This window comes from Ixodes scapularis, unplaced genomic scaffold (assembly GCF_016920785.2).
Source record: "Ixodes scapularis isolate PalLabHiFi unplaced genomic scaffold, ASM1692078v2 PGA_scaffold10__122_contigs__length_95168666, whole genome shotgun sequence".
NCBI lineage: Eukaryota > Metazoa > Arthropoda > Arachnida > Ixodida > Ixodidae > Ixodes > Ixodes scapularis.
This window is the reverse complement of record NW_024609836.1, coordinates 85,281,426-85,293,623: the sequence shown is the minus strand read 5'-3', so window position 1 is coordinate 85,293,623 and position 12,198 is coordinate 85,281,426. Positions and strand designations below refer to the sequence as shown.

Genomic DNA, 12,198 nt, shown 5'->3' with positions numbered 1-12,198 from the left:
TGCCCGATCAGCTCGGTCGCCACGCGCCATTGTTGCTTTGTTTTGGCGGTGTTAGTTCGGCTATGCATTCTGACACAATGGCCGTGAAAACGGAAAAAACGTACACCAGACGTCTCGACGCATCAAGCTGGACCGGATACGGAAGTGGGACAAGAATTTTGACAATTTTCTACCGCCAAACTACGGGAAAGCCAAACTTCGACGAAAGCTAAGTAACGGCGCGCCGGTGTTCAGTGGAAACGTGGACGATGTTCTCTTTGAATACCTGGAGCGCGAATGAAGTGCAGAAGAGCCATTAGCAACCGGCTTCTTTCTGAAGAGGCTGTCAAAATAGCCAGCAGCATGCAGTTGGGAAACATCGCGGAATGCCACACTTTTTTTTGCGACACCGACTGTGAGGAGTCATTTGGTGATTTTGAAAGTGATTAATACAGCAGTGACAAATTTTTGGCCTAATAAAGTCTATGTTCTCAGAGATAAATAAAATATTAAATCCATGTGCAATGTGCTCTTTTTCTTTCTCTGGCTAAAAAGTTTTGTCGTCGCCATCTTGAATTTTGGTGCCGTTCCGGGATAGCGCCCCCCCCCCCCCCCCCACACACACACACACACACACACACTTTGCAGGTAATTTTGACTTGCATGCGGGGGTGCGCTTGCTTGGAATTTTATGGTATTTCCTTTTTTATTTTCTCGCATTATTCTTTTTTGGTTTGGAAAACTTTTTCACAATGTTATAAAGCACCATGTCTCATAGATAATAGATGCATTTGACCTCGCGTATACCTCAAATCCTTCGCTCGAGTGAAATGCAGTTTCAGGATGACCTCAATAGGTGGTGCCAACGTTCTCTAGAGAGCCTATATTACGGTGAATTTCCAACCCTTCAATAGGGGTCACGTGGTTTATGGGCTATGCAATACGAGCTGCAAGGAGGTGCAGAAAGCGTGTATCATTTGCAAACGTCTCTGCCTTCCGGCGTGCTCTCCATTAAAATACAAACGCTTCCCGTGGTATAGGATGGGCCCTGTTGTAAGAGATTGCTAGAACTCAATTCTAAGCAAACGGTAGTGTGTGAATGGGCCTTAAAAGTCTAATGGTTGAAATGAGAAAGTCTCGATTTACTGTCGAGACCGGTTTAACGAAGTCAAAGGGAATCGGAAATCCCTTCGCTATATCCGCTATTTCGTTATAAGCGACTTCGGTTAACAAAGTGCAAAAAAGGAATGGGAAATTGTGATCGCTTCGCTGTAGCCGCTATTTCGTTACATCCGTTTTCGTTACGACCGGTCTCGACAGTATTCTAATGCCTAAGATGGGCCTTGGTGGCTGGGTTGTGACGTGGCCATGGTCCCGTTCCAGGAGTACTACCTGGCCTCGGTGTTTGTGACCGAGGACGCCCTGGGCTACGTGTCCTTGGTGGCCAACCTGGCCCTGCTGCCCCTCCTGTCCAGCCTGCCCGCCCGCTACCTGCACGAGTGGCGCCCCACCATGCCCCTCTACTGCCTCGCCTCCATAGGGGCCATCTTCGGTGAGCACGCCTTCCAGGGGCTACCTCCTACCTGCTCGGGTTTCTTTGAGTTGGGAGATGTCTCGGGGGCTTTATTTTATTTCCTCTACATGTTCGGGGTTTTTCGGCTACTTCCTCGAACCAACTTGGGGGGTTATTTTTTCAGGTCCGGTGGTGTGAGACTGAACCCTGTCTTTACTAAATTGGGGAGTTTAGGGAGGGACGAACGCGGAAGGAAGGAGAACAAACACGGCTCTGACTTGCAACTAAATCATGTATTGTCAGAGTTGGCGGTGCATAGTAAACATGAACCGTAATATCCCGAATCATTGCCCACCCCCCTGTGCGTACGTAGCACGGCTTCACGAGAGATACTTTCAACTCGAATTAGTTTCATTGTTTTATTCAAAAAATGCTCACGAAAGAATGTTTTACTATCGCAAAGTCCGTTGCTTGCATACGCGCGATGAACACCGCCGATCGGCATGCAGTGCTACTGATTGTTCCGTGAAAGGCGCAACGAACGAGCGGACGAAAGGTTTGACGAAGAGCAATGCTGGGGGAGCGGGAAAGTTGGTAATCGTATTTGCAAATACCTCAGCGTCGGGCCAAGTCGGCTGCCTTGTTAATCGCAAGCTCCTGGTCAACTTTCTTGTTTGGTGCATATATGGGTGCTTCCGTGCATGGCGTGCTATCGACAAGTGTTGCTGCGTGGCGTCCTTATTAAATTTCAGTCAGGAAAAGTGAAGAACGAGCCTTCCCTGTATTGCCATTATCAAACGATAGATTGACTAAAATGGATTTTATACCAAAATGTGGAACGGAGAAAAATGTGTTCAAAGTGCTCCAAACCCTACCTTTTCTTTAGCATGAATGGACAGAAAATAATTTAGAAAACATTAACTATGTATTGTAAACTAATTAAACTTTCTGGGAATACTCTCTAGATGTTGGTGGATGTAAATGTGTCATTTTTCAAAATGAATGTTTTTTTTTGTTTTTTTTTTTTTCAGAAATTTTATTTTTCTGGGTAGTGTCCCACCTTAATTTTTTTTTTTTATATTGATACTTTTTGTTAGAAATTTTTCGGATGGCACATGGCAGTGAAGATGTCTTACATGTGAGATTCTGCTCTTTGCTTTCTTTGTCTTCTTGTGTTGATGTACATAACGAGAGTAAGTTGCGAGTCAGTGCAGTGTCTGTGCCTCTTATACTTGCCAGCCTGTTTTTTTGCGCCGTTTGAATTCTATGTTTACCGCATATTGCCTAGCCCGTAGAATACATACCAGCAAACAAGGTCTATAAAACGGTCGACTCTCGACGACTCGAAGCTCACGGAGAGGAGGAAACGTTTCCAATTAAGCGAGCTTCGCATCAGAAAAACACGCTTGTACCGTGAGCTTCCTTTTTCTCCGGCGCTCGCTTACGGTATAAAGAAATGCGTCATGCGGCGTGCTCACGGGTTTTGCGCTGTGCATGATGCTCGTGCGCGTGGCCTTCCCCGCAGTGCTGGGCCAGACGTTGCTCCACCTGTCCCACAAGCGCAAGTACTCGTTTCGTCGCAACTGGCCCGACCCGTCCTCCAGGGGACAAGGTGCGTTGCCGCAACCTGCCACAACTTTGTGGGGGCCACCCGTCTGCATGTGCTCGGTGGGCCCCTCGATGCGGGTCGCAAATGGGCACCCTAAAAGTGGCCCTCGAAAAGTAATGGACGTTACTGCGACTCGAGAAGAGTAATCGAGGCACTTTTTTTTCTTTTTTTATGCTAGCAAAGTTGATTCACGATTGGGCCTTGTACTTTCCGGCGTCTCTTTATGTAAAAACATGGAGAATGTTTTTTCGCGTTTATTTTTTTCCAAAATACTGGCGCATTTTGGCAAAATGGCTTTTATTGAATAGAAACAAACAATCAAGAGGGGAATTGAGAATTCATCTGATGAGACCAATTTGACTGCGTGAAAAGTGCACCGTCATGGTGTGCATCGCGTTTGTATGTATTCTTTCATTGCTAAACCAATCAAACAGAAAAGGCCAGTGACTTGCATTTTTGGCGCTGCTTGGTTGGTCCCATTTCCTCTAAAAAAAAAAAAAGAAGAAAAAAAAAAAACAACTGCTACTTGTACAAAAACAATTTTAAAACCCGGTATTTTTCTGTTTTAACGGATTTTTTATTTTATGCACCGGCGGATGTTTATTGGTGTTTTTCGGTTAAACCAAGAAAGTATACGGCCTTGTTCCGATTTTGTGTAGTTTTGTTTTGGTTGAGCACCGCAATTGCTGCAGGGTCTAAGGCGATACGAAGCGCCGAAGTTATGGTGCTAAATGGACGCGAAGTTGTGCGTTTATCAAAATAATTTTGAGAATTAATCCTGATTGAAATGCATTACGAGTTACTGCAGAAATGTAGTTTAAGTAGGAGTCACCGAAATTTCGTGGTAGGTTAGGAAGTGCGGCATAACCGAGAACATATTGACGAAGTTGTACCATACTTCTAACGCGTTTCTTTACGGTTCTGGTCATGAATGCCTTTATGGTGCCCGAGTCGTGTTTAGTTTGAGACGGAAAACTCGGATGGGGGCACGAGGCTCGGCACGTATTGCGTAACTGCCGTCGATATGAGTAGGAGATGCGTTTTCCTCGGCAGTGTTACGAGCAGCTTTAGTTTTAGCGCAGTTTGTGACGTAGAACACAATTTCAGCGAGAGTAAAACACGAGATGCGAAAGCGGGACGCAAAAAGTTACGGCAGAGAGAACGATCTGTGGCGTTGCCGCCGCAGCAGTGCTCCCTCCCAGATGGTGTCCCACTCCCTTTAGCTGGCATTAGCAATCGCATGTCCGTAGCGAGAGCTAACGGCAGGCATCCTTTTTGGACGCGTTGCGACGACGGTCTTTTGGGTGCAGGTCTGGACTACCTGCTGGACAAGTCCGGCAACCGGCTGCTGGTCTCTGGGCTTTGGGGCCTGGTGCGCCACCCAAACTATCTGGGCAGCTTCCTCTGCACGCTTGCCTTCGCCCTGCCCTGCGGTGGGTGCATTTTTCTTTCTTCGTTTTCCTTCGACGTCGCTGCAGAAAGTCTTGGGCCCTCTTTAGTTCTGCTGGTGTCGTTTCGCCACGTCGGGGAAAGAAAGGCAAGGGCGGAGTGGGCCAAGTATGAAGCGCCGACACTTGTGGTACCGAGGAAAAAAACTGACGGAAGAGTGGAAAAGAATGCGGCGATAGTCGTGGCTTGTTTTGCCGTGACACAATGAAGTTGTTTGAGTGCCTCTCAACGTTTGTAGGCTCTGTTCAATAAGATCATGCACATGAGTCCAGACATATTTTTTGTTACTTCTCAACATGCGTAGGAAACAATAAAAAAGTGATTTTGCGAAAAAACAACATTTGAAGAGAAAAGGAAATGTTTAGTGCACCAGAATGGCATATTTGACTTTTAAGTTTTCGTTTATGTCATGTTTGGTGATGCCTAGTATGCAAACTGAATAGCAGAAATCTCAAATATTTTGCACTTATAATGGATCATGGGAACTAGATTTCTTTCTGTACAGCATTGTGGAGGCTATACTGTTTGTGTCGAAAATGTGCAAACGTGGCTGCTTTGATGATTTGTCGCTAGGTTTCGGAGCCGTTTTCTAAAAAAAAATTGAACAGCTACAACAGTGAAATACAGTTAAACCTGGATATAACGAAATTGATAAAAGTTTGCAATAATTCGTTATATGGAGGATTTCGTTACATGCAGTTTTTGCTGAAAAACTCGTAAAAGGACACGTGGAAAGAAAGCGAAAATTAAAAAATCACGTGGGCAAACTCACCACGTCATTTATTTAGTGGAAAAGAAGTCTGCAAGCTTGCTTTGTGTCCTCCGCACGAGCGAAGGACACAAAGCATTTTGTGTCCTTCTTTTGAATTTTGAATTCTATGTTCTATAATTCTTTCTATAATGAATTCTATGATTCCATTCAAAATGGCCGCTCCTCGATGGTGTTTTCCGCTGATCGCTCGCGAGGATTTTGTCCGAATAATCAAACTTTCGGACTTCAAGCTGTCCGAAACATTGGTCGTGATTATACACTATTTCTATGGGATAAGTCACGGTTCCGCCTTTAGGTCCGAAATATCAAACAAGTCCAAATTATTGGAGTCCGAAAAAAAAAAAAAAGATGGAGATTGCGGCGGGACGAATTCGTTTAAGGCGAGACGCGGGTCTTAAAATGGTAAAAGAATCGCGAAATTTGGGGTTTTTCAAAAATCACATGTTTGGATAGAATATAGTCTGAAGTACCTGCCTGCGAAGTTTCAATGTCCTATTCGACGTCTAAGTATAAAAAAAACGATAAATACGATGCCTCCGCGACGCTCAAATCGCGAATCCAACGCAAAAAAATAGTCAAACTGCGCGCCCGCGTCGCTTCACGACCGATCGTCGGATCGCGGCCATCTTGGTCTTGTTGGGGAGCTGGTTCTCTTCCCTACGTCCTCATCCCACTCACTATCGCGACAACCTTGGAGAGCGTCCGCATTCCGCGGGTTTTCACGACCGGAATAACGATTGCTCATTGGCCCGCGCGCGTACGTCACGGGTACGTCGTGCCGCGCACGCCTGTCATAGGCCAAGACGCGCCCCTTTCCACTTTTGCTCCTTTCCTCCTCTTGGCGCGCGCGCGCCTCCAGCAGCGCAAGGAGAGCGTGGAGAAGCGTCGTCTGCTTCGTTTTGGCCTGTCGCTTTGTTCGTTCCGCGGCTGAGTGCACGTTGTTTCGAAATCGTTTACGTTCGCGCGTTCGCGTCGGACATCGTTGGTTTCTCGCTACGAAGTTGCGGGAGTTTTATTTCGAGCGATCGAGATGCCGGGGGACTCTCGATTGAAAGAGAGTACGCGGCGGACGTTCGGGAGGAAGACGCGACGTGCGTGGAACAAGCGGAAGACATCACCTGCAAGTGCGCCGCTACGATCTGCGCCACTGCCGAACGCATTGGATCTGCCGGGACCATCGGCTAGCCTTCCCGTTGACGATGCTGCGGCCTCAAGCTCTGGTCCGGATGGCTCAAGTTTTGCCGGCACCACTCGCGTCGACTCTACCTACTACTCTACGGCCGAGCAAGCGCAGCGCGCCGAGCGATCGGAGCTCAGCAAGCGCGTTTTATCGGAGAAGTCGGCGACCCAGCGGAAGTTCGATCTGCTTGAAGTCAACGGATCATGCCAAACAAGCGATGCCGGGACCCAGTTTGTCATCGTCGACATGAAAGTCCTCAACGACCTCTTCGCGCACGCGAGGTGTGGAAGCTGCGGTGTGGGATCTCTCACGCTCAGCAAGGCCGCGGACAAGGAGTACGGCTTGGCCGTCAAGCTTGTGCTCGTCTGCAGCACTTGCGACTTCCAGAAGAAGCAGTTCTCCTCTCCCAGGGTTGCTGGAACAGCAAAGATCACTCCCTTTGAAGTGAACATGAGGGCCATGAAGGGGATCCAATCCATTGGCAAAGGAGTGACAGCCTTGGCAGACTTCTGTGCCTCCATGAACATTTCTCATCGGGGCCTGCACCACAAGACGTACCAGGGACACCTGAAAACGCTTGTGCGGGCATGTGAGAATGCAGCAACCGACAGTGAAGCCGCCAGTGTTGCTGTCGTCAAGGGGCTCTACACAGGCTTTATGAACCCCATTGGCAACATCGATGTCATCTTCGACGGATCATGGATGACCCGAGGACGCAGCTCCCACATTGGTGTAGGCTGCATTGTGGAGTTGTACTCTGGCCTCGTCATCGACCATGTTGTGTACTCCAACTTCTGCCTTGGATGTGCCTTGGGACCGGAGCCCGAGGACGATGGCTACAGCGACTGGTACGCAACCCACGACTGCCACAGGAACATTGACTGCAATGCTGGCCGTATGGAGGTGGAGGCTGCGCTCACAATGTTCCAGAGGTCTCTGACCAAGCATGGTCTCCGCTACACCACCGTCCTTTCGGATGGGGACAGCCGGACATTCCATGCTTTGTCTGAAGCGAAGGTTTACGGCTTCATCAAGATAGAGAAGAAGGACTGCGTGAACCACGTCCACAAGCGGATGGGAGCTGCCTTGCGCAACGTTGTCGAGAAGAAGAAGGCACAAGGCGAGTCACTTGGTGGGAGAGGAAAGCTGACACAGGAAAAGATCAAGGTTATTCAGTGCGAGCGCTTCGTTACATGGAGTTCACAAATACAAGTGCTTCTATGAAGATTGCGTCGGGGAATTGAAAAAGTTTTTTAAATAGAGGATTTCGTTGTATACAGGTTCGTTACATCCAGGTTTAACTGTATATGTCATATTCTTATTAGAACATTATTTCGAATGATGTAAAAATCATTGCTTTATCTAAAAAATTAAATTTTTATGTCGCTCCAAATTTGTTTTAAAGTACAAAGTTAAGAAATTTCAAGGGGCAATTAAAGAAGAAAAAAAATTCTGATTTTAAAATTTATAGTGATAGTTGTCTACCATACTCTTGTGTTTATTCACAAAGAAAACATGTTGCATCGTTTTGTTTCCTTCAAAGTTACAGCGCTGTAAAGTGCACTTCCCATGCCGGCATTTTTGCCCAATGCCACGGACGAGATGTTGAGGAGTAGCACAAAACAAAGAATATATCTGCACTTGCGTGCATGATCTTGCCTGAACAGAGCCAGTATATTCTTTATGTGCAAGGCTGGTGTTTTGTTGCGAATACCAGGGGTGGAAGCGCTGCGCCTATTCCACCATTGTGCGCCAATCCGCTTACGCTCTGCCATCCTGCTCCTATGCACAAATGTTGTGTCAAAACAAACCAAAAAAGTTTTTTCTTTTTTTTTAAGGTTATCAATGCAGTTGATTTTCGTTTGATAGAAACACACGGCAAGTGCTTATTGTCATTTTATAAGAGTGATCATGATTTATTCCTGACCAGGTAAATAGGCGCAGCGTTCCGTTTAGTTTCATGGTCTCGTGTCGATGAGCTGTCGAGTGCCAGCAGCACGAGGGAGAACCGCACGAGTTGTGGTTGTTTGTTTGGAATGCGAGGAAAAGCATATCACATTTGGACGAATATGAACAACGCGCAATAAAAGTCGCGCGTTTATTTCTGTTCCCCAAACCAGTGCCTTCGGAGCACTTTTTGGGGCGCGTTGCTTTGTGCCCCTACAGCTCGGCCAAGAATGGTGTGTAGGTGTTTGATCTCCGAAAATGGGATATACGTAGGTGACTTTGTCAGAAGTTTGCTAAAGCATCGACTCGCTGTTTTTTTGTTTTTTTTTTGGCACAGAGGTTTTGAGCATGGCGGCGTATATTCGAAATACCGCGCACATCACATCGCGTATACCGTGAAGTCTCGTACGAACGCCCGTCCCCGAGACCCGTCTTGTTTTTTGGGCTGAAAATCCATAACATATAAATTCCGGAACATTGACACCTGGGGGGGGGTGTCAATGTCCCCTTGATTCCCGCCAGATATCGATCACGATATCCGACAGGAATCGCAAAAACCGCACGATTTGCAGTATCTGTATGATAAGCGTGTTCACCGCGGGTTCTCTCGTGCTCATCGCACCGTGACATGCGAATCTGCAGCGTTTGCGACCTGCGGTATCCGTTCCCCTGACGTGCAAATTCCTAACTCGTTCCCGCAATTCTTGTTGGTTTTTTTTGGCAATTCGTGCGTGCGATATTACTTACCATGATACCCGAGTTTGTAGCGAGTTCTTGCGTGTACTGCGCACATTCTGCTGCCACATCCATGACGGGGGACCTCATAGTGAATTCCCCTACTTACCGCACCGGTGCTCATCAACAATTTTTAAATCGAATTTTGCTGTGGCATCCCCAAACATTACCCCATATCTCTTCCTTTCAATCTTTTAAAACTTAACGGTATATAAACGTACCTAGGAGGCCTTCTGGCATGTGCTCACCTATCATCTAATCTCTGGGAAAAGCAATAACTACTTTACAAAAAAAGAGAAAACCATTTGGCTTAATTTTTTTCTGTTGTGGTTTGCTTGTTTAGGGTGTTTGCTTTTGCTGAAACCGCTTCCGCGCTCCTCATTCGTGTCGTAAACGTAACAATAAAAGCGACGATTGAGTGCCTCATCTGTAAACTTTCCCTAAACAAATCTGTGAACACCTTCAAACATTTATACCGTGGCTCATACACGCACCGGCACACAAACAGCAATCCGGCGTGAGGACAAACGACACAAACTCTCTACACTGTCGTGCTAGAACACATCCATGCAATTTACTTGTCTGTGGAGAACCTTCCATTTTAAGGTCTTACTTGCTAGTTTTGTCAGTAACTTTTCTTCTTAACAAATTCCTAAACAAGCTTTTTTTTATTCCATTCAGTCATGCTTGTTGTAGTAAGAACGATATCATGAAGTTTTTAATGTTTTGCTTTTGTACTTTTATCAGATAGAGTAGATTTGTACTTTGTTAACACGAGTATTGGAATACATTTATGTGTTGCTAAACGGAGGCTGTGAACATTTGTATTTCCCTAATGAAGAAAACTGTAATCGTAGGTATTGGGCTTTATTGCATCTCGGAATGGTCTTGTTTTCAACTTACGGAATTTGTGATTTGGGTCGCTAAATAGGCACAAAGTTTTGTTTTCATGAGGCTTAAGTTGTGCTTCTCTTGTTGACTATGCCTTCCATTGGCAATCCATAAGAGGGACCAACCCACTACGAGGACAGTTCTCAATAGCTGCCATTCAGATAGATTCCAATTGCGCTGTTTGCTTTTTTATGCAATGGGCTGGGTTATATTTTAGGAAAGGGTCTGTTTGGAAATGGTTCTGGAAGGTTACATGGAGATGCTCTTTTGTTGTGATATTTTTGTGTTTAGCAAAACACCCTTGCACCTATTGCCCTAAGTTTGACCTGGGTGACCAGCTCCAAGATTTAGTGATGCTGCTACAAAACCCGAGCTGCTAGAAAGCAGAGCTTTCACTGCTCCAAAGCTGCTCTGAATGAGCGTCTTTGCTGCTCCCAGGCCTGCTACAGAAGGCTGAAGCTTGCTTCCACCCCTGTAATACAAAGCTAAAGCTATAATTTGCAGTTGGTATTTGAATCTATCGATCAAACCGTCGCGCAGAGTTATGTTTTATGAGTAGCGCAGCAAATGTCGATGTCCAGTTTTACTGGCACGCGGAGCTGTGCGTTTTTGGCGTTGCCACATCCTCTTTTTGTACCGTTTCTTTTGTTTTCTGGTCGTCATTTGTGGAGTATTTTGCAGCTGGTGAAGTCTTTTCAAAGTGCCTCGCCATCCTTGATCCTGCCTGTTCTGTTCACTTATCTTTTTTTATTTGTTGTTTAGAACGCTCTTAGCAAATGGCCAACTCCCTCCGTGGCACGGACGTGCACTGCAAAATTTGAGTTTGCTTCTATAGCGACGCGATTCTGCATTTAAACAAGGCTAAATACCAACCTGGCAGGTGGTAATCTGCTGCTTGGCGTTTATCGAGGCCTCGAGGGTCGATGAGACCGCAGAGGCTGCGGATAAGCACTCGCCGACTCGCCACAACATTGCGCGGTTTGTGCAGGTGTGAGCCACGCCCTCCCGTACACTGCCGTTCTGCTCCAAGCACTGTTCCTGGTTGTGCGCGTGTTCGAGGTGGAGGGCAAGTGCCGGCAACGCTACGGAGACCTGTGGCTGCGCTACACCCAGCGGGTCAAGTACCGGTTGCTGCCCTACGTCTTCTGAGCACCCCCGACACCCGTCCGACACCACGACGGGATCGGTGCTGGTCGTCGGCATCGATTACGACGTGGCAAAGGATCGGTTCTGTAGAGCGGACGGTGCTCGGTCGACGCGCGGACGTATTGCTGGGGTCCAGTTTGAGGCAACGCTGCGGAGTGTGGCAGCGTCGTAAAGTGACGAGCGTCCTGCCACATCGGCCCGCGGTCACGTTCGTACGCGGTCGGCGAATGAAATAATCCGGGTGTCTGGAATTGTGTGTTAAACCTGAAATCGTTTTAAGCGATGGTGCAAATGTTTTGAATCCCATCATCCGACATCGATTGCACAAAATGGTTTCTTTGTATTATCAGTTTAGCGATTTTATTCTCTCACTGTCATCTTTCTTTTCATTTTTTATCCCTACGATGAGACATTAACATAGCTAAGTCTTATTTACTTTCACATCTTGCGTTTTTATGTGTGTATAAAGCCTCCATGCAAAGTATCACCCTTTTGTTCGTTGACCCCAGAGGAATCCTTACAAGAGGAAATGGTCTGCATCCCGACGCTCTCTTCGACGGACGACGTCTGGGAATTGCTCGCTCAAATTCACATTGCAATTTTAGTGCTTTACGATATCTCAGCTTATGTTTATGTTGCGCGACGGCTCAAGGCGGCAATCATCACTCCATGCATGTCAAAGGACGTATCCCCCTTTTGGCAAGTTTTTAAATGTGACGCCGCGTTTTCACTGTAAATATCAGTGATCATGTTTCTTAATAAAAAGGGGTTGGTGGGGTAAGCGGTGGGTGGAGGCCCACCGCCTCCATTCGTTGCGTGCTCATTGTCATGGCCAAAAAGAAGAGGATTTTGTATTCAGACGCGTCTGCTCTTAGCATTAGCGATGTGTATCACCGGCATGAAAAAAAAATGTATGTCACCCACCATTGTACCGTTACATTGCGTAACAATAAACATGCATCATATCCATTTTAAAA

General features: G+C 46.6%; 1 protein-coding gene across 1 annotated transcript in view; it reads left to right on the top strand.

The window, feature by feature from the left end:
* The window catches only part of LOC8037293 (delta(14)-sterol reductase TM7SF2), a 41,321-nt gene extending 29,123 nt beyond the window's left edge, over nt 1-12,198 (top strand). The window contains exons 10-13 of the mRNA XM_042288717.1: nt 1,363-1,531; nt 3,018-3,104; nt 4,412-4,534; nt 11,064-12,198. Of these exons, the coding sequence (XP_042144651.1) occupies nt 1,363-1,531; nt 3,018-3,104; nt 4,412-4,534; nt 11,064-11,224 (540 nt within the window). The 3' untranslated portion in view covers nt 11,225-12,198. The remainder of the gene's footprint in view (nt 1-1,362; nt 1,532-3,017; nt 3,105-4,411; nt 4,535-11,063) is intronic.